At 37.6% G+C, this 21,616-nt stretch overlaps 6 protein-coding genes across 6 annotated transcripts; 3 read left to right on the forward strand and 3 right to left on the reverse strand.

The window, feature by feature from the left end:
• Nucleotides 1-1,071: 1,071 nt before the first annotated feature.
• LOC114728072 (probable serine/threonine-protein kinase WNK9) lies at nucleotides 1,072-4,353 on the forward strand. The gene is made up of 7 exons (XM_028914894.1): nucleotides 1,072-1,294; nucleotides 1,383-1,420; nucleotides 1,611-1,838; nucleotides 1,960-2,180; nucleotides 2,432-2,589; nucleotides 2,698-3,127; nucleotides 3,230-4,353. Exons 1-7 carry the CDS (start codon nucleotides 1,220-1,222, stop codon nucleotides 4,282-4,284), a joined length of 2,205 nt encoding a protein of 734 aa, XP_028770727.1. The 5' UTR covers nucleotides 1,072-1,219; the 3' UTR covers nucleotides 4,285-4,353.
• Nucleotides 4,354-5,558: 1,205 nt separating this feature from the next.
• On the reverse strand, nucleotides 5,559-9,190 carry LOC114728075 (uncharacterized). The gene is made up of 6 exons (XM_028914896.1): nucleotides 8,345-9,190; nucleotides 7,963-8,065; nucleotides 7,612-7,667; nucleotides 6,706-6,870; nucleotides 5,884-5,997; nucleotides 5,559-5,803 (listed from the first exon to the last, which is right to left on the reverse strand). The coding sequence occupies exons 1-6, from the start codon at nucleotides 9,023-9,025 to the stop codon at nucleotides 5,711-5,713; spliced, it is 1,212 nt and encodes a 403-aa protein (XP_028770729.1). The 5' UTR covers nucleotides 9,026-9,190; the 3' UTR covers nucleotides 5,559-5,710.
• A 1,076-nt stretch (nucleotides 9,191-10,266) lies between these two features.
• On the forward strand, nucleotides 10,267-12,078 carry LOC114728076 (40S ribosomal protein S24-1). The gene is made up of 5 exons (XM_028914897.1): nucleotides 10,267-10,432; nucleotides 10,658-10,699; nucleotides 10,852-11,022; nucleotides 11,614-11,700; nucleotides 11,777-12,078. The coding sequence occupies exons 1-5, from the start codon at nucleotides 10,361-10,363 to the stop codon at nucleotides 11,807-11,809; spliced, it is 405 nt and encodes a 134-aa protein (XP_028770730.1). The 5' UTR covers nucleotides 10,267-10,360; the 3' UTR covers nucleotides 11,810-12,078.
• A 2,709-nt stretch (nucleotides 12,079-14,787) lies between these two features.
• Nucleotides 14,788-15,525, reverse strand: LOC114728067 (uncharacterized). Its single transcript, XM_028914889.1, has one exon. The coding sequence runs from the start codon at nucleotides 15,523-15,525 to the stop codon at nucleotides 14,788-14,790; it is 738 nt and encodes a 245-aa protein (XP_028770722.1).
• Nucleotides 15,526-18,339: 2,814 nt separating this feature from the next.
• LOC114728070 (guanosine deaminase-like) lies at nucleotides 18,340-19,673 on the forward strand. The gene is made up of 4 exons (XM_028914892.1): nucleotides 18,340-18,598; nucleotides 18,715-18,905; nucleotides 19,144-19,248; nucleotides 19,333-19,673. The coding sequence occupies exons 1-4, from the start codon at nucleotides 18,526-18,528 to the stop codon at nucleotides 19,522-19,524; spliced, it is 561 nt and encodes a 186-aa protein (XP_028770725.1). The 5' UTR covers nucleotides 18,340-18,525; the 3' UTR covers nucleotides 19,525-19,673.
• A 614-nt stretch (nucleotides 19,674-20,287) lies between these two features.
• Nucleotides 20,288-20,962, reverse strand: LOC114728068 (probable transcription factor At5g28040). Its single transcript, XM_028914890.1, has one exon. The coding sequence runs from the start codon at nucleotides 20,960-20,962 to the stop codon at nucleotides 20,288-20,290; it is 675 nt and encodes a 224-aa protein (XP_028770723.1).
• Nucleotides 20,963-21,616: the final 654 nt, after the last annotated feature.

The raw sequence follows: 21,616 nt of genomic DNA on the forward strand, positions 1-21,616 counted from the left end.
ACCATTAGATAAAAACTCCAATGATCCAGATTTAATATTTTGTGACATTTTATAAAAATAAATAGTATTATAAAAAATAGATAAATAAATTTTAACTATTAAAATCTAATCTAAACAGTTTATAGCTACATATTATTATTATAGAGTAAATTTTTTTAATTTTTTATTACATTTATGAACTGTTTAGACCATATTTTAACAGTTTAAATTTATTTTATTAATAACATTATTTTTATAAGATGTTAAATCTAGACCACTAGAACTTTAATCCAATAGTTATGAAGAGAAAAAGAGGGTAGTGGAGGGGAAGAGAATGGGAAGGATAGTGGAGAGAATCCAAATCCGTCATCAGCTTCCTCACAGGTCTGGCTTTCCAGATTGCTCATATCAAATAATCAAGCGCTTTTCTTAATCAATCAGGCTTTATAGTTTTGGTTTTGAGGTTTTAAATTTAATCATGATATTATTAGTTGGCCAAAAGAATCGTTATATTATTAATCTATTCTCTTACGAAAATACCCTTAATGAAATTAATGATAGACTCATATAATATATAATTGCTTTTCAATAGTAATTTTTATATATTATATAAAAATTAAAAATTTAATAATATTTTTATTTATTGCTAATTAAATTAACGAGAAGCTCATTTCAAATTTTAAATAAAATAGAACTAAACGATATTGTATTAAGAAAGTAGACGTTATTTTTAAAAGGATTTATTATTACATGATATTGGATCGCAGACGGTAATGGCACAGCAAAGGTCATGTCGCCAGCTCAGCTGCGAGCTTTTGGAGGAGGAAGAGGGCTCCCTCTCTCTCTCTCTCTCTCTAACTGTCACGCTGGGGAGGACTGGGTGGGTGGCTCTCTGCTCTTCTGTTTGTATTTTGTAATTTCGCATCCCCTCAAAAAATTGCCATGCTTTGCCTTCTCAGTTATCTACTCTCTCCCCTTCCTCTTTTTGTGAATTATTACATCTTTTTCTGCTTTTTCTCTTTTTAATTAATGTCCGTGGCAGGTTTTCCTAAGATTCATCATTTTACGTGAATATATAAATATATTTATTTCCTTCTCCGTTTTCTCTCCCTCCCCTCTCTCTCTCTTTCCTTCTCTGCTCCGGTGTCACTGCGGAAGCGGAGATCCGCGAGGATTAAGTTGAAATCTGATCATATCATAAGAGAGAAGAAAATTATAAGATAGCGACCCGAATTGGAGAATGAATGGTGCCGCACACCTCGAACCAGATGGCTCCGAATTTGTCGAAGTTGATCCCACCGGCAGATATGGCAGAGTATAACTCTCTACTCTCTTCCTCTTTCCCCTCTTTATGTTTTTCACCTCGCCTGCTCTGATGATGTTTGTTTTGGTATTTGTTTCAGTACAATGAAATTCTCGGCAAGGGAGCTTCAAAGATAGTGTATGAATTTAGACTTATCATATACCCTTATAATTATTGTGGCGCCTGTTTTTGTTTGCCTTTTTATCTAGCATTTTAAGATCCGTGGGTCTTTTTGTTGTTGGTTTTGTTGGCGTTCATTTATGTTTCCCTTGATGTCTGTAGAAACCAGCAATTTGTGATCTTTCTGTTTACTTCTGAACTGATGCAGATATAGAGCATTTGATGAATATCAAGGTATTGAAGTTGCCTGGAACCAAGTCAAGCTGTATGATTTCCTACAAAGCCCTGAAGATCTTGAGAGGCTCTACTGTGAAATTCATCTACTGAAAACATTGAAGCACAAAAACATCATGAAATTTTATACGTCTTGGGTCGATACTGCTAATAGGAATATCAATTTCGTGACTGAGATGTTCACTTCTGGTACTCTTAGGCAGTAAGTCTGTTCTATAGAGCTCAAACTATTTGCTCCTTTTGCGTTACTTTTTTGGTCTTCTACTTTGAGATCTGTTTTGTTTCTTCTTTTTGAAATTTATCTGTTTTTATTATCAAAAAAGGTATAGGCTCAAGCACAAAAGAGTAAACATAAGAGCGGTAAAGCATTGGTGTAGACAGATCCTGAGAGGACTTCTCTATCTCCATAGCCATGACCCGCCTGTGATTCATAGAGATCTCAAATGTGATAATATTTTTGTCAATGGACACCAAGGCGAAGTGAAGATTGGTGATCTTGGTCTGGCAGCAATTCTACGGAAATCCCAGGCTGCACATTGTGTCGGTATGTTTATTTCATGCCACTATAATATCCGAAGATGTTAAGAAGTTATTCTGTAATCTCCAATAGCAATGACAACTAATTGATATCTTGTTTTGGAAATGGTTTGGCAAAAACTCACGAAACAACATGAAATATTCTCCCGCTGCCTATGTATGTTCTTTAGAAAATTAGAGAATTGTTTTAAACAAGGGGTAGTTGTTATGGCTTGTTATTACTTCGGAGTTTCATCTGCTACAGTTTTATATTTGCAGGAACGCCCGAGTTTATGGCCCCAGAAGTGTATGAAGAGGCATATAATGAATTAGTTGATATATATTCTTTTGGCATGTGCATACTTGAAATGGTCACATTTGAATATCCTTATAGTGAGTGTACTCATCCAGCGCAAATCTACAAGAAAGTCATTTCTGTAAGATTGCTCTCTGTCTCTGTGTGCCTGTGCCTGTGCCTGTGTCTGCAGGAGATGGATTTTCTGAGTAATCAGATATGATTGACATGTTATATTTTGTGTCTCCAGGGGAAAAAACCAGAGGCTTTATATAAAGTCAAGGATCCAGAAGTGAGACAGTTTGTTGAGAAATGCTTGGCAACTGTGTCTCTGAGGCTCTCTGCAAGAGAGCTTCTAGATGATCCTTTCCTCCAGATTGATGATTACGAATCATTATTAAGGCCAGCAGACAGTGGGGAATTTGATGACATGGTTCCTCTCATCCGACACCCATTCTATGATTTTCATCGAAGTTACAGTAATGTCAGTAATGAATACTCTAACGGATATGGCTATGATGGAGAGTGGTTTCCTCATCCAACTGAGATTGAACATACTGGAATTGAACTCTTTCAATACCAGGATGATGAACCCGCTGAAGATGTTGATATAAGCATCAAAGGCAAGAGGAACGATGATGGGGGCATCTTTTTAAGACTAAGAATTGCAGATAAAGAAGGTCGGGTTATCACTATCTTATCCTTGGTACCTTGTACCTATGACTTGTAAGTTTTGCGCTGAAATTGATCGCTGATCAGTCTGTGATTAATATATATTGCAGGGCATATTCGAAATATTTATTTCCCATTTGACGTAGAGACCGATACAGCCTTAAGCGTGGCCACTGAAATGGTCGCAGAACTTGACATGACTGATCAGGATGTAACCAGAATAGCGGATATGATAGATGGGGAAATTGCTTCCTTGGTACCTGAATGGATGCCAGGGCCAGGAATTGAGGAAACTCCTCGTTTTGCAAGTCAAAGTTTCTGCCACGACTGCGCATCTAATCGTACATCCAGTGGTTCCCTTGCGGATTTTCTGTCACATAGCTCGGGCACCAAGAACACGCAATTTCTTCAGTGCTGTAGGCATAAATGTGCTTTAATGCATGGGCGGTTTGAGGAGATCACATTTGACTCTGACGAGTGTGAAAATCATGTTAGAGAGAATGCTGATGCACCTAAGATGTCAAGTCAATCAGATTGTCTGCAGTATCGGGAGTTGTGGAACCAGCATGAAAGTCGTGAACTTAGTCCCATAGAATCTGAAAGAAGCCACTCTGATGAACAAAATGAACAGTTAGATAAATATGTATCAGCTGAAGGTCAGCGATATGATGCTTGGGATTACAAGTTCGCAACCGATGTAGGAAATTCCCACCGGAACGTATCAGGAACGAATTATTTTCCCCCAACTGGTTCGTTTTATTGTGATCTTGAGGAAGAAGGTGATAAGGAGATCCAGCAGGAGCTAAGATGGCTCAAAGCAAAGTACCAAATGGAGCTAAGGGAGCTCAGGGATCGACAGCTTGGGATAACAGTAAAATCTTCGCATGCCAGGGAGCACAAATCAGAATGCGGAGTATCATCACCTTCACAAACAGACACTTTTGAAAGAGGAAACAGTTTGAAACCCTTTGCTAATTGTGGTTCCAGTTGCCACTCTCACTTCAATAAGAGCAGCCCCAATTCGGACACCCAAAGGGCCCGAAATTGTGAGGCGATGGATTCTCCTGGAGGTGAGGTTACTGCAAAGAGTTTATGCACAGGCTTATTGCTTCCCCACTCCCTACACAGGACTGTTTCCCTCCCAGTTGATGCGGTTGATATATAAATTCGAGGCACTTGATTCTTTTGTAGATTTCATAATACATTCGTAGAGGCTCATGATTTTCTGATCGCATCCCAATTCAGATCTCCCCCCCTAATATGTCTGCTAACAAGTCCTTAAACCCGATGGCAAAAAAAAAAGGTTCCTTAATCCCAGTTTTTCTAGTTTAGGCACCCCGGCTTTTGCCAAATTGAAAGAATCAACAGCCTGCCCTTGGTGGCAGGAACATGGCCAGACGTGGATATAGCTGAAATGATTGAGCGTAGCAGTTCGGTCAACATTTACGTGTACGGACTGCGGTATGAGGGCCCGCGCGTGATGAGTCGGCATTGGCCCTCCGGGCCTCCAGGTACGAAGATGTCCTCAAAATTTAGATAGAAACAGTAAATTAATTTACATAACTATCCTGTCGGAGCCGAGTGTTTGGGCATTTTTCTCCCCATGCAAGTCTTATATTGACTAGCTTGAGGCGGTGGCATTAAAACGAATTCTCCGCGTTAATACTCATCATATGCGTTATTAGAACGTTGCCAAGGCGATCGATCTTGTTTTCTTTTTGGTCCTCAGCGCGATGGCTTCCGAACGTATGGATATGCTCCCCGTTGACTCCTTCTACTTCCCCCGTCAATCATGAATCAACCGATTGCGCTGGAAAGACGATCATTAATCAGGAAAAAGAGAAAACAAAGAAAGCAACAATCCCTCTCAATGGCCCACCCAAAGAATCGTATTGCAATTGCATGCATCAATGCATGCTTTTCTTGTTCCTGCTAGCCGCATCAAAATAACTATTGCTCATCGACTGGTTCACTTGGTGACTTCATTGTGCCTAATATATAATCTGCATCATTCTTTTTAATTTTTTTAAAAACTTAATACCATCTCCAGCTCTATTTATAATATCCCGTTACAAATAGGATCGGAAGTAGTATTTGGGAATAATACAATTATGATGAATTTTGTTATATATATATAAATAGAGAGAGAGAGAGAGAGAGATATTGATACTGATATAATGATGGAACTACAGTCTATTTCAAGCTGGTAAAATTCAAACTTTATTGATGACACCCCAAAATAGAAATCCTAGGTCAAAACCACATAGCTGCTGAACGTAGAGCTACCAACTAGGAAGTGTTGCGCAAATTCTGATCTTACATAAGAGGGCAATACCAATTAAATTATTAATGTCATCATTTTTGCGCTTTGATTTATAAACAACTTTTTAATCATAATTTACAGAATATGAGATAAGAATGTGACAAAATTGTCTAGGCTTATGTAAAAATACTTATAAATATTTAAAATTTAAAATAAGCAAATACAAACAAGCTTTTTGTTTTCCTATAGATTATCCATCAACTATACAGATGGCCGACAGAATACAGCCACAGTTCTACTCACTTTTTGTGAGTACGCAAGTACCTCATCACAAGGGCCGCAAGAGTGGGTAATCTTCAAGGAGTTCTCGTTCTGAGAGAGTGTCGTTTTCATTCTGCGGAGTCCATAACACCTCAACTGCCTGCAGTAAATAGCAGAGCATGGAATGATATGAATGTATTACTAATCAACAAAAATTGCCAGAATATCATTGATTCTTACTAATAATTTGCTAGAAGAAATAGATCCAAGCTTTTGTAAGGCTTCCTTCAAGTCGCCACTCCCATTGATGGCAGGAAGTTTATGTACTCCTTCAGCTGCTGCCAATATTGTAATCTGATATTTTGGAGAACAAGTTATGTCAGAAGAAAAGAATACGAGCCTTGTTGCAAACTCAGGTTTTCATGCCAAAAACAGCAAAATCCAGAGATATTCTTGATATCTCAGTTAGCTCTCAATAGAGAGACCGTGAAAATTAAATTCTTTGAATATAAATTACAATCTAGAGAGACATTCTTGGCATCTTAGTTTACTTGAGCAACAGAAATTTAAAACAGCAGGCTACACATGCTATGCGTTTCTGCAAGGCGAACTCACTTCTTATTGCTCCAGCATCCACCACCTTAGGACTAGAGATTTACGAAGAGCAAAACCTATGAACAAGGACTATCAATATGTTCAGATTAAATAATATCCGCTCTTTTCTTGTTGCTTATTCTTCCTCCTTGTAGCGACACTTTTCCATACAATTTGAAGCACCCCAATGATTTTTACACTAGAAACTAATTAAAAGATCCATCTTCTTTCAAAACGTACCTATCAGAAAGGTCAAACAACCTACCAAAAATCAACTAAGCCTAGGCCAAGCATAATGCCAATCGCAAGACACCAAATCATGTCCATGTCTTAATCTCTAACAATTTCAAATGCCAATAAAGATATCATCAATAGTCGGATCAGAACAACTGAACAACCATTTTGCATGCTCCAACGTAGCAAATCAAAACCCCAATAAAGGTATTTAGAAATCTAATCAAACCATACCACAATGTACTCATTGCTAAATCCAGTTGCTCTTTGGCTTCTTGTGCTTTGCCTTTTTATGTTGTTCACATTGACCAGTGTCTCTTCATCAAATTTTCCACGTTCTTCAATTGAAAGTTGATTGAAGCGTTTCTCTCCATCCTCAACACTCCGCTTCAAGTCAACCTGCAATAGCGTTAGGTAATGCCATCGCACTGTCAACTTTCCTGATATTGAGTTCTGATTAGTTCCACCGCCAGAGATGATAACTAATATTTCTAGTTGCAGATTTTATGCAGATTGAATTGGGCTTCTACTTCATTCTTAAGCAAGAAGAAGCGAGAAACCTGCTCCCATGCCTCTGATAACTTATACTAGAAAGAATAAGAAAAAGATGAGGGCCTTGGTGGCCCAGTGATATTAGAAAGAACAAAAGAAGCAACACAGAACCCTGCACTGACAGGGCTGACCCCCCGGGGGGGGGGGATAAAGTAGAATATAAGGGGCGCATGGCTCCAGGTAGACAGGTCAAGATATATGTGCATTGTGCTGGAGAGTCTAGCCTCTGGAATAGCTAAGATTGTGGGTTGTGAACTGCTGTGCTGTTTTCCCTTCATTTTCCATGCTTGTAGCCACATGCAAAGACTTGCCCTCTGGCAAACTCTTGTTCATGGAATAGTAATAGAAGAAATTCGTCATAATACTGAACTTGAAAGTTTTTTATCCGCCTTAATGCTCTAGATAATAAAGAGAAGTGAACGACAAACATAAATGAAGCTTGTTACAAGATTTTGGGAATCAGCAACAACATTAGCATTATGGACTAGTGTCTTACGGGTGGGTCAACAACAAAAAGATCTATCGGAAGTACCATGGCATTTATCTGTATGCGCTAATGAATGGTTTTAGGTGATAAAATTCACTTACGGATGAATATGCCGAGATGCAGTAATCAGGATGTCGAAGCAAAGCTAGTGTTGTCTCTGTAACAAAATGCAAGAGACCAAAAAGTGAATCAAAATAGGATAATACAAAAAATTCGGCACCATCCATAAATAATACAAAGAAGAACAATAACATCACAAATCACTGGTATTTACTTGGATACACTGTCCATTGTTATCCAGTGATATTTCACACACACAACACACACAACATTATATCTATGCGCACAGGTTCAATAAACCTTATATAAATTCAATTTTATCCAGCGTCATATATAACAAATGGGGGGGGGGACAAAATGTGAAGAATAATCCCCATACTTAGAAGGTTCACCTGTCAATACATAGCTCAAACCTTCAGGAGATGATGTATCTGCAACTTCTGCTATCCTGTTCAAATCCCTTTGAAGCGAGCGTCCCATCCCCAACAACCCAACCTTCAATATACAGCGATGGTTGAAACTCAAACCCAAATTATCATTGAAATTGTAGCATCAACATTTAATAATTCAACACGATAATTGATAAACATATTGAAAAACTTTTCAAAATCAGGTTCAATTAACACCTGGCCACCTCCATTCGCCAGCCAGGGGATTTGGCTGGAAACAGCAGAATATTTTATGGCAGCACAATGAACAACGACACTAAATTTTAAGCGCTACTATTTGTTTCGGGTAGTTTCAAAAACTTCGAAGTGCAAAAATTCACCGCACCTGAAGCTTGAGCACACTAGTTTTCTCAGTGGCAGTAAGTACACTACCCTCAGACCGATCCGAAAGAAACCCAGAGACCAAAATAAACGCCGCGAAACCCATCAAGATGAGGAGGAAACTGGACCCAGCACCAACTCCAACACCTACCGCCGGCCCAACGTAAAATCCACCGCCGCCCCCACCAAACCCAAAAGGAGAAGGCGCATAATACGGCACCGAGTACGAAAAGCCCGGGCTGGATGACCTAGGTACCGAATAACTCCTCGAAGACGAGGAAGACGAAGAATGCGAAGAGAAGGACCTTCCACCCATTCGACCTCCAGATGCGGCTATTGCCGAGTTGGGATCATACATCAATAAAAGCCCTAGCAAAACCGCAGCTATTGCCGGCTTCCTCAAGGCCTTTAACGCATTCAATATTGTGGTCGCGATAATCTCGAAGGGAGTTTTAGAGTATTCTCCATCAAGAGGCTCAGAACTCATTTGTACCGAGGACTTTTGCGAGAATAAGCATTTGATACAATTATGCGTCGGTGAATCTTTCGAGCGTAGAATTGAGCAAAATTTAGGCGGTTGAACGAACGAGCGATTGGTGTAAGGGATGCGACGAGGGAATAATTGTAGAGGGAAGGATTGACTCCATTTCAAGGGGTTAACTTCAGGTAAGGAGATTGTGGCCATGGATGAACTGGGGAGTGGTGGATTGGTTTAAGTCAAGAACATAATGTTCTTAAAAATGACAATAATCCGGTTAGCATCATTAGCGTTTGCCGATTACCAGTTTGAGACGAGCAAATAACACCAAGCTTTGGATTTTGTGAACATTCGGTGATCCTCGAAATAGGCTCACGGATGTTCCTGTAGCTTGCCAAGAATGTGGACCTCAAAAAAAAAAAAATCTCAGCATAATACCATAATTCACGAGCCCATCCACTTGCACGTGCGCATGAGTTTCTCCTCACAGGCCTAAAATGGTCATTGACATTATCTACTATCTGAAAATCCCATCAGTAGATCGATGGCAGCACAAGGACGGGAAAAAAAAAGAAGAAGAAGAAGGAAAAAAAACTGAGTTAATAAATTTTTTTTAAAATTTTTTTTATTTTAGTTTTAATTTCTCAAATTTTAAATTATAGGTTTTAATTTCTTAAATTTTTTTATTTATAACATAAATTTTTATAATTTAATAAAAATTTGGATGAAAACTATAGTTTGAGACTTAAGAAGTCAAACTAAAATAAAGACAAATTTAAAGGATTAAATATTATATCAACCTAAAAACTTTTCTTTAGCAAACCAAGAAAAAAAGGACTTAAAATGGTTAAAATATATAAGAAAGTTGAGAAATGACTATACAAGCTAAAAAAATAAAAAAAATGTTGTGCAAAACTCATGAAAAACGAAGTTGAATAGTAAATGTGCGCAGAGACTAGATAGCCCATGCTATTTATTATAACCTCTATAATTTCTACATATTTTATATTAAAATTTTCCTCGTTTTAAGAAAAAAAGAGAAAAATTAGTCTCAATAATATTTCCCAAATTTTATACAATAAACCAAAAATTTGGAAACCCATGAAAAATCTTCAAAAAAAAAAAATCTTCTATGTGTCTATTTTTTGGTCAATCCCACATACTATCATTTTCACAATATAAAATTTTTTAGTAGCTTTCCGATAATTTTAACAGGAAAAACGTTAAATGGGCTTTTCCAGGGGAACTGCTGGATCCAGCGTTACTGTGAGCCTTTCCAATAAGATGAAAGGTCTGTCACTGGTGAATCCAGCAAGTCTCTGAAAAAGGAAAGGCCACTAATGTAGTCCATTGGGCCATTACGGTCGTCTCGTCCAGCCCAAGTAGTAAGCCTCAAGAGTCTTGAAACCCTGACACGATGGTATAAAGCAATTAGGGTTTCATTCAGCTACCGGCGCCTTGCTAGCGAGCAGCAACCGTCCTCCGCTCGACCGTCCTGCCGTGGGACTCTTCTCCTCTGCGTTTCAAAGCTCAGGAAGCACGATGGCTGATAAGGCGGTTACTGTGAGAACCCGAAAGTTCATGACCAACCGTCTGTTATCAAGAAAACAATTTGTGAGTCTCTATTCCATGGCAGATTTTTATTTGAATTTTCTGGTCGACTGGGTTCATCAATAATAACTGCAAAGATTGAGATCTGAAGATTAGATACGATGTGCTTGGCTTCTTTTCACGAGTTAATTTCTGGGACCGCATCGAATCTGTTGTGTCTTGTGCCTAATTTTTTTTCCAATTAGATTAAAGTGAACTGATTTTTTTCCATGTTATTTGGTTGTGTAGGTCATTGATGTACTTCATCCTGGAAGGCCAAACGTATCCAAGGTACTCTAATTTTTAACGTCTTTGTGATGAATTGCTTTGGGTAGATTCTGGGAACTCGTATGTAGCTATGGCAATTGGAAATCTACTTTTTAAGCAGTTACAATGCCTTTACCCGACCACTCTCATTTTTTGTTTTGGTGTATGGTACAAAGGCGGAGCTTAAGGAGAAGCTAGCAAGGATGTATGATGTCAAAGACCCCAATGCAATTTTTGTCTTCAAGTTTAGAACTCACTTTGGAGGCGGGAAATCAACTGGATTTGGTTTAATTTATGATTCTGTTGAAAATGCAAAGAAGTATGAGCCCAAGTATAGGCTTATCAGGGTAAGTTAACGTGATGTAATGGAAATTATCTCTCTATAACATGCTTCTGATCATTTTCTTAATCGACAGTCTCTACTGCCTTTGTTCATATGACTATCAATGTATTTTTCTTTCATGGCCCGAGCGGGTCAGTGGATACAGGGGTAGTTGGCTGTTTCTTCTAATCTGAACAAAATTAGAATTCATTAGCACCTTTCCTTAGTTCTAAACTACCGACTTGATTTTTTTTTTAAATATATATTATGCTCAGAAAACCATATATTCCTCTGTGATCTGAGATGATAACTTTATCTTGGTTTGTATTTCTTCACTACTGTGTATTCTCATGTTGCTAGGAATGTCTTTTGTAGTAGCCGCGGTATGTAGCCAAGTAATGTGGTATTCTTTAGTAACGTCTGTCTGTGATTTCAATGGTGGTTGCTAGAATTGTATGTAGTTTTGAATTATCGTTAATACTTGGTGTGCTTTGGAATTAGTTGAATTTGCTTGCAGATATTTTTGGTTCTAATCCTTTTGTTATTTCTATTTCTTCCTATTCTGTGTGGTTTGTTCTATTTAAAATATAATTGGAATCTTTTTCTTTTGTTGCAGAATGGACTCGCTACCAAGGTCGAGAAGTCTAGGAAGCAGCTTAAAGAGCGCAAGAATCGTGCTAAGAAAGTCCGTGGAGTAAAGAAGGTAAATGTCATAGCTTATAATTTTTATTGTCATTGTACTTTTATATATTTTGACTTCTGTGTCACTTGTTGTGCAGACTAAGGCATCTGAAGCTGCTAAGAAGAAGTGAGGTTTTAAAAATGCTTCTATGGTTTTTAATGTCAAGTCCTCAGTAGAATCGGTGTTCCTCAGTAGTAATCATTTTGGATATTTTAGCACTATTGTTCTTTGCTTGCCATTTTAGATTTTGAGCTCCGGCAGTGAACTTTTTCGAGCAATTATACAAAACTTGCTCTCAATTTTCAACTCTCTCTTTTCCCGTACCTAGGAGTGACTATGTTGCTTTACATGAATATAGACGAGTGAATGATAATTTATGCTAGTTTTTCATGTCATAAATCATACTACCTCCGGTCCTTATTATAAGACCCTGTTTGATTTTTTGTTTGGTCTTAATTATAAGACCTCAATCTATTTTGTCTCTCATATTTATGTATTTTTTTTCAAGATAATTCTTCTAATAATGATAGTTCTAGCCAATATATTTAACTAGTAAGATATTTTAGGAATGAACAACATTTATTTATTATAAATAATTAACTTAACTTACTTCTTTAATCTCCTCAAATAAGTCAACTGGTTCTAATAATTAGAACCGGAGGTAGTACATAGCAGACTGTAGATATGAAAAGTTCTGGGAGTGCATAATTGTTCCCTCCTTCAAGACCAACTAGGCATCGTTTTCAGTCCGTACCCTTGTCCTAGGTTAGGTCTCTGATTATTTCGCTTTGTTCGACTGAGTTCCTCCCCCCTCTTGTCAACTGGGTACATCGTTTTCCCCTCGTCTATTTTGATCAAGTTTCAGCCATTTTTCGAACTTTCATTGGGGTATTAGCTTGTCTTGCACAAGCTAGTGGTGGTTGCCTTGGAGCGTAAAGGAGTCTATCCTTTTAAACAAGATCCTTTTTATTCCCACTTTGTAACCCTCTGCTTTCTCCATCTCTCATGGCTCACTTAGCTGCTCCATCTGAACGGTCATCAGTTCCCTGGGTTTCATTTATTTTTACAATGCTCATTAATTATATAGTCTTGAACTCTCATCGTATTTTTAACGTGGAAAAATAATCTCGATTATAAATAATCACACACTTTTAAGGCGCTTCATGCTGTTGTTCCATTTCCGTCCTGAGTCACGAGGGATTTGTCAATCAGAAAGGACGTGTATATTGTTTCTCGCATTCACTGCACGGTGAACTCACTTCAGGTATATTTTATGTAGGGACACCCTTATTTTTCAAAGATGCAACTGGTTGAAAGGTTTTATGAATAACTTATCGCCACTGAAAAATTATTTCTTAAACTAGAATTTCCATCATTTGTTACGATTACAATTACTGTCAAAATAAAATTTTCACCGTATCTCTAGTCGAGTTAAAATTCACATGCTCAATTGCAACGGCTCATTGCCAATGCGATCTGTTTTTTTCTTTTTTGGTTCTTTTGAGCTTGGGGGAAAAATGAAAATGCTCGGCAATATGGATTGGAAAAAATAAATGACGGGAGGACTATATAAAAATAAGGAAAAGTTTCGATGACATTTTTTATTTAATATTTACAAATTTTCGGCTTCATGATTTGTGTTTTTGTTTTCGGCCGACTCTCACCACATCATTTTTTAATGCCCACTCTCGCAACATCATTTATTTGAATATAATGGACTTTTATTATATTTATGATGAATATTTAAATATTGAAATTTTATTTAAAAATTGGTTGTGATGTACACAAGCAAAATAAGCTTTTGTCTTATTTTCAACATAAATTTTCAAAATCAATCATGAGAGGAGAGAATATAAGGTTTCTTTGATACAAAATATTAAAAATAAAAAATAAGGACTGAAACTGTTATTGAGAAAAATCATTAAAAAAATATTTAACATGAGTAATTGCTTATTATATGACATGGGAGATAGAATTTCCCAATCGTACATACGTGAGTCTATTCAATATGATGTAACGAGCAATTTCTCATACTAAATATTTTTTTAATAGATTTTCTTAATCTTAATCCTAATTTATATCCCTTATTTTTAATATTTCATGCCAAATGAGACTCAAGGTTCTATCCAGTGACCGGTCTACTTACAAAAATGCCTGTGCGTTTGTTACTCTCTGAATATGCATGAAACCCAGAAAATGCCACATCACACATGAAACCCAGTTCTCTGGCCCCTATTATATAATTATTATTCTCTTGGGCGAAGAAATAATTTATCTAAGTTTGTCGTGAAAAATCATACTCTCTCAGCAACATATTGGGTCCTGTCAATTTTGGCAGGGCATTTTTTAAAAATAGTAAAGAAGTTTGAAGATAATTTCCTTTTAAAGTCCTAATAATTCTGATTGGGTAATTAGCACTTATTTTAGGCACAAAAATCGAAATATTTTGAAGAAGAGAAAAGCAAAGAAATAATTGCTTCATGATTTAAATCTTCTCGGAATGCTTTGGGTTGGTCCCCCCACATACGAAAAAACAGAGCAACAAGGCACAGTCGCCACTTTTACTGATTAGTGCTCTCGTCCAACAAACTGGTAAGCTCAACCTTGATCGTCAAAGAGCAATCGGAGCGCGCTCCAAGCCTCCAATTCAGTGCGTAACTCATTAACTAATTTTAGAAAAAAATACAGGTTTTGACAAATAAATCCCATAAAAGCAAATGATTTTGACTAACCAGGATTCATCTTTGACGTAATTGAAAAGATCTTTATCCATGACTCGTGGTTACCAAATTGTTTCATGATCCAAATGGTAAAATGGTTAGAAACTGTTTCATCGTCAATAAAATTAAACAAAGTCCTTTTTTTATTGTTCAAATAATTTGTCGTTCAATAAAATTAAACAAAAGGGGTAATATTTATTAATTTATAGATATATTAGCAATAATAATAGATGATGACGCGTTGAACTACTTGGCGACAATTGTTTAGTATTGAACTAAGTATTGGATAAGACGAAGCTTAGCTCATTAACTCATCTGACAAATCTCATAAAAGCAAATGAATTTGAGTAACCAGCCAAATAGTAAAACAGTTGCAATATTTTCAGTATTAATAGGAATGAACACCTTCCCCTTTCTCAAGTAAATACAAGCTTTCATTGTGATAACGGAAGGAAACACTCTTTTCTATAGCCCCCACCAAGAGATTGGTTGGAGTTGTTGGATTGAACCTCAGAATCTGCCCACCATCCATGTATAGTATGAGGTCACCGTTCTTTCTCGCGCCTAATATGTGATCAGGATCCATCTCTGACGTGATTGAGAAGATGTTCATCCATGACTCATGGTTGTCAATTCCTTTAGTAATCCAAATGGTAAATTGGTTAGATACCTGCTCATCTTCATCCGTTTCTTCATCAGATTCATCAAAATGCCACTCGTATGTCTCTTGTATCAAGAGAAGCGAGTCCCCTGTTGTTACAACAGAAATCTTACCCATGAGACGTGCATCACTAGGAAATAATATTCGTCCAAACACTTCATGTGTCAGATTAAATGTAAGTATAAAGTCATAATCATCGCTTCCTTCTTCTTCATGATAAGCACGCCAATAAAGCACACCATTAAAGAATACGGGGGGTTCAGCACGATAAGCGAACCAAGAAGAAGGGATAGTGAGACGTTTCCATGACCATGAGACGTATGAAAAAATCCAAGCTGAGTCAACTTCAATAATAAACCTAAACGGATCAGTTCGGCGATAAAGAAGGCTTACAATCTTAAAATCATTGCTGCTACAATCAAAACCAAAGCCTTCAGCCGACAATATTGCTTCATCCCAAGTCATCATGAAGGGAAACCATACATATTTTCGAACAGTTGGGTTCCAAAGAATAAATTTTGGAGGTTTTTTAGTGGCAAGACATACTAACCCATTGCTTACTCCTATCAATCGTGTGCCTTTAAAATCATCGACAGGAGGATTTTTTATTGTGCGAAACAAATCGAACTGATCATTATCCCAATGCAGTGAATAGGTTGGTTGGCAACATGATAGCCGACTTGATAGGCTAAGAGATGAACTTCCACGAGTTTCTGCGCTCTCTCTAATAAGAAGGATTTGGTTTCTGGAATCAAAAGTTCGTTTTGAGCTGTGGGATATGAAATCAGAACTAGTAATCAGGGCATTCCAATCTCTGCAAATAAAAGCACACTGAAACAGGATTTGGACGTCTAATCTGAGCAAAATTTCTTCAATAACATGGAGAGGAATGAAAGGAATGTTGCCATATGAGGTTGTGAGTTTTGCTTCCATAAAGGGCGTCACGAGTTCGATCACGTTGAAGGGAAGAAAAGGAAATATAACACAGAATAACAAGTTTATGGGATTGATGGGGACGAGGCTTCTAGGATTTTGCGATTCATGAACGGTTAAGCCAGGAGTTATGCTATATAAAGCGTGGTTTTTTTTTTGGTCAAAAAGCTGTATATAGTTGCTAATGATAAATGTTGATTGATCTGATGTGATCTTGAATTTCTAACGCGGTTGAATTAACATGCGAAAAAGGAGCGGTATCTTTTTATCTGTATTGATATAATTTTTTTTAAAAAATAGATTTATTATAAAGATAAAAAAATTTATTCGAAAACAAAATAAGGGAGCTCTTAATCATGTGACATCATATCCATAATCTATTTTTTAAATGCAGCGTATCTATCATCTATCTTCCATACTTCTATGTCTATCACTCCCATATTAAATATAATATATGATCTTTTACAAAATCATATTATATAATTTTTTACTTAAGTTTTATTTTTTGGACAATTGAATTTTTTTCCCCGATAAAGTGAATTTAATCAGTATTAAAGTTTAAATAAAGAAATAATTTCAAATTCAAATTAATTTTAAAATTTTAATTTAATTAATAAATTTATTTTATATTCTGAGAGCGTAAAAAATAAGCATCTCATGATAAAGTTGAGAGAAAATAATTAAAAAAATCTCATTTTTCAATTGCATTTTAGTAACCGGAGATAAAAGTGCCCGTATGCGCAGCCGACAATTGGAATTTTTCTGCCAACATATGACAGATATCAATCTAATTTTGTAATCATCTGATTGACAACACTTTAATGAAATCACGGCATGATACTTGATTTAAAAATTAAAATAAATTTCTTTAATTAACATAAAATCTTTAAAATCGATAGATTTTTTTTATTAATTGAATTGATTTTTCATACGATATATAATTCGTTTAAAAAGTTGAGAAATTACAACGGAACAATAAATGGGCTCGCTAATTAATCAAACCCGCGTCAATAAATATTTAAAAATAATTTAATTTTGGTTTTATTACAAATTGATAAAATAACAAAAATAAATAGTGCCGGGATAAAAAATTTTGAATGATTAGTCTCAAATTTTGATCGATGGTTTTCTTGGGAATGGAGGTTGGGCATTGAAGTTTGTTAGGTGCAGCCGATAACTGAGGGTAGACGAAGAAATCATCCATGTTCTTCAGGACTAGAAAGTTAGAGTCTATGAAGATGATTTTGTCATAGTCCGTGAGTTGTCATATTCTAAGCTTACTGTGGTTCCATAGAGGATCCTTTCAGGGCGAAGGGATTTAGGATTCGTTGAATGAGCCTGATCTTCCATCCTGCGGCTTGAAGGCCTTTTATGGATTTGGGACTGATAGAATTGTCTGCAAGGAGGATGAGACCTCAGATCTCTGGTGTAGTTGTAGAATTGAACGACGCTCAGTGGGTTTGAAGAATGCTTTGGGCTAAAGCAATCGCTCCACACACAGAAGCTACTGAAGAGTGAAGCACCGTGACGCTGGCCAGTTTTGGCCTTGGGTCGTGCTTCAATACCTTCGATTCTGACAAATAAGCTCTCCACACCTCTTTGCCTATTAATTGTTCCGGGAAACAAATCTCAATAAAAATAGCCATGCACGGATTACTAAATCATTAGTCATTATTGCCTCGCAATCTGATGACAGTAAGAAATCAGGGCAGTATTATGAGCTTCCTTAATAGTCAAGATATTGTTTTTAATGCTGATAAATGCGTTTCCAAAAGCAAAATAGCATAATAACATATATACAATGGATCTAAAACATACCTGTTTGTGCATAAGCGGGGAAATCTGGCGTGATCCTAGAGGGCATCATATGGTATGTGTGTAGAGTTCATAAATGGAAACAAGACGAAAACCAAAGGGACAATGATACAAGTAAAGGCCCTAAAAGAATTATTACTAAATCACGATTTCATTACAATTAAAGTTCTTGAATCTTAAGCTGGCCAAAAAAAAAAGCTTTCGAATTTTACATCTCAATTTAAAGTTAATAATTTTATGAAGTCCTCAGTTGTCATTCTATCGGGAAACAACAAAGAGAACAAAGAAATGAAAGAAAATTAGTACAAGATATCCCATTAGAGCTATTAGCGATTCCTTCATCTCGTGCGGCGCACCCTTCTTCAGACGGGAAAAATGTCCCCTTAATCATCGTGATAATTACGGGAGAAAGGTAAACCTACCCCAGAACATTATTTATGGCATCAATTTTGTTATCACCCATTGACATAATATTTCGTGGAGGAGCCAGAAGGGAAAAACGACCTGTCTTTTTCTTTAGGCCCGAGAAAGTGACGGGAATTTGGGCCACGGGCAGGAAGTAGTCGGGGACTCTTGGGTTTGGCGGGGGTCTCTTTCTTCTCGGCTCAATCCTGTTCCCTTGCATTACAATTCTAATTTCCTAAACATGCTCAAGCTCTCCCTTTCTTAATCATTGCTTCTCCTTTTCGATCTCCACGGTTTTCATCGCTTTCCCGAATGTCAAATAACTCCCTGCTCCCCATCGGATTGACTCTTGGCTCCATCATGGAGGACACTTCTGCTGCTAACGGTAACATGATTGATAAATTCTCGCCATTTTTCCGTCTGGTTTCAGTTGAATTTTGCTTCTCTTTACATTCTGTTTGCTCATCTACGCACACAAACGAAGCTGTCTTGTTGAAGCAGCTGTACAGGACAGAGACCACAAGTTCCTAACAAAAGCAATCGAAGAAGCATATGAAGGGGCTGAATGTGGCGATGGCCGCCCTTTTGGCGCAGTGATCGTTCGTAACGATGAAGTAATCGTGAGCTGTCATAACATGGTTCTGAGAAACACCGACCCCACTGCCCACGCTGAGGTTACTGCAATACGAGAGGTTAGATTGACAAGCATCATTTTTTCATCTGTGGGGTCTTGGAGATCTCCATCTGATGGCTGTTCAAAGCAGGATGGTCAAGTTGTCTTATTGATCTCGCCTCATCGTTTTTCTCGATGCAGGGATTGGTTATTCTGCTCATTAATTTGATAAGCTGTTTTGTCTTTGGAATCTTCCTATAGGTGCTAATCTACCTCATGCTTGTGGTAAATTGGAGTTGGTGTTAATTAATGTGCAGGCATGTAAAAAGCTGAATCAAATTTATCTATCTGGCTGTGAAATGTATGCGTCTTGTGAGCCTTGTCCCATGTGTTTCGGAGCAATTCAGCGTTCGAGAATAAAGGTAACCTATAACCTGCCAGTACCCACAGTTTCTCCTCTTTTGCTAAGTGTTGTTTTGGACGTTGCTGAATTCACGTTGAAACAGAGACTGGTTTATGGAGCCAGAGCAGATGCTGCGGCAGCTTTTGGATCTGCTGGTTTTATTTCAGATGCACTAAGGGGGACCGGGTTTCATGAGAAAGCTCACCTGGAGATTAAAAAGGCAGGTGGAACTCTTGCTGTAATCGCAGAAGAGGTATTTGAGAGGACGAGTTCTAGGTTTCGTGCTGTCAATTAGGATCAGTCTGTGCCTCGAACGAGTCTTGTCTTCAGCTTACTTTTGTGTCTGCCGATGGTCAACGTAATGTTTTTGGTGAAAATGGTCAGTGTAATTTGATTCTTCAAACCATCGTTATCACCAATTTATTTCTGTTTTTCCGTCATCGAATACCAACCCCGGATTATCCTATCAATCATTCATATTAAATATCAATTGTCTGCATGTATTAAATCATGCACGAAACCTGAAGAATAATTGGTTTTGATTTCTTTGTCGTTGCATCATCTTTCACGACATTAATAAAATACGTACAGCGTATCTTGAAATTTATAAGCCGAATCTATTTAATTATTTTTAATAGTAATTTTTTGCCCTTGCATAGAAATTAATTAATAAAAAAACCATAACATCACGCGTATCACGCGCCTACAGTTAAGAAAAGACGACCTGGTTGCTGGAAGCATATGTATGCCCCTACTTCAAAAAAGAAAGAAGTTATCAACAGTGCTTTTAGCTTCTAACTTGAATTCTTCATTCACCTTCGTTTCGCAACTCCTCTATTCTAGCTTTAATTTGATCCTGCAACAATTCCAACTGCTTCAAATAAGCTTCCAGTTCCAAAATTTTTGCTTTCTCTCTTCCTCATCGCCTTCTCCCCCACTTCCGTATTGTTGCACCAACTTCAATCCTGATCCTTCCGCTGCATTATTATTGTTCAATGGTGATAAACACGACCTCATCGTCTCCTCTATCAGCTTCTTTACATCTCTGTTCTCCCCATTCAAACGCCCCGATTCATCGCCATCATCTTCTTCGCTATGCACCTCGATATTATCGGTATCCGGTTCTGGGCTTGATTCCTCGTCTTGATTCTTGCCCCAGATCTTTTGGGAGATCTCAAAAATCGCCTCCTCCTGGGGGTTCTGTGTGAAACTTCCCTGCCGGAGTTGATTTTATCCAAAACGGTCTGGTGTTTTCTCTTTAATACTCGAAGCTTCTGGACGACTTGATTCTTGTTGAAGTCCTTGTTCAACTTAGGCCTGATGTGATCGTAGAAGAATGTTACGTCGTTTTGGAGAGATGTGGTGGCCCATCTGTTCTGCTTGACGTAACCCAGATATCCCCTCAAGAGTTCGATCTCGTCTTGCTTCGTCCACAGCCTCTGATATTGTCTCCGCGGATAAGAATGGCTGATACGCCGTCGTTTTCTAGAGCCCGTGTCCGTGTTGGGAATGTAAGAGTCGTCGGCGCCGGGAGCGGCGAGGGCAACGGGAGTGGATTTAGTATCACCAGCGCATGATGTTGAGGGAAGCTCCTCGGCTTCGCGGAGGAAATGCTCGTTCTCGCCGACGTTCTCGTAATGATCTTCATCGTCCACAAAGTTATCTTCTTCCTCTGAAGAGGACGAAGAAGAAGGAGAGGACGCCAAGATCCAAGAAACCAACGGCGAAAGCATTTCCGAGGAATAGTTCAGAATTCTTCGTGAAATGGACTTGCTCGTTTATTTGAACAAAAGCCAAACCCTGTTCGTGAATGGCCGTCGTGTATTTGCCAATAATAGGAATATGGGATGCATATTCTGTTCTAGTTATTTTTTCCCGCCTTCCCTTCCCTTGTATGAAAGACATTGCCTGCTAAAGCTATGGCCAATAGAAAGGAAATTCCATTTCATGTAAACTCCTCCTTGCTGCCAAGCGCCAATTAATAAATGTCGATCAAACCCATCTCCCGTTATCAAAAACTATTAATCTAATTCAATAATAATCAGGCAAGACCAATTGAAGTTCGAATTTGATCGATGAGATGCAGCAATCTTTCAGGACGTTGTCAAGAAAATCGTATATAGTTAGGCTAGTTTTTATCTCTATTTTTGGGCCCAACTGATGGAATTGAGGGTGCAGATCAAGATTGTCCCAGCTCAAATATTAAAAAGAGGGAAAATTGCAATAAGATCTCATTCAAACAATTAGATACAAAAAATCTCTTAAATTATTGAATTAATCTGAAACTTGTATTAAAAAATCTGAAGTCTCGGGGGCCTCATTTGGAGAGAGTCCACTTATTTAATTACTAACTTGTCCTTTTTTTTCTTCTAAGTATGGATTGACAA

The sequence above is a fragment of the Neltuma alba genome, unplaced genomic scaffold, assembly GCF_004799145.2.
Source record: "Neltuma alba isolate B1F8T4 unplaced genomic scaffold, ASM479914v2 tig00012519_pilon, whole genome shotgun sequence".
Classification (NCBI taxonomy): Eukaryota; Viridiplantae; Streptophyta; class Magnoliopsida; order Fabales; family Fabaceae; genus Neltuma; species Neltuma alba.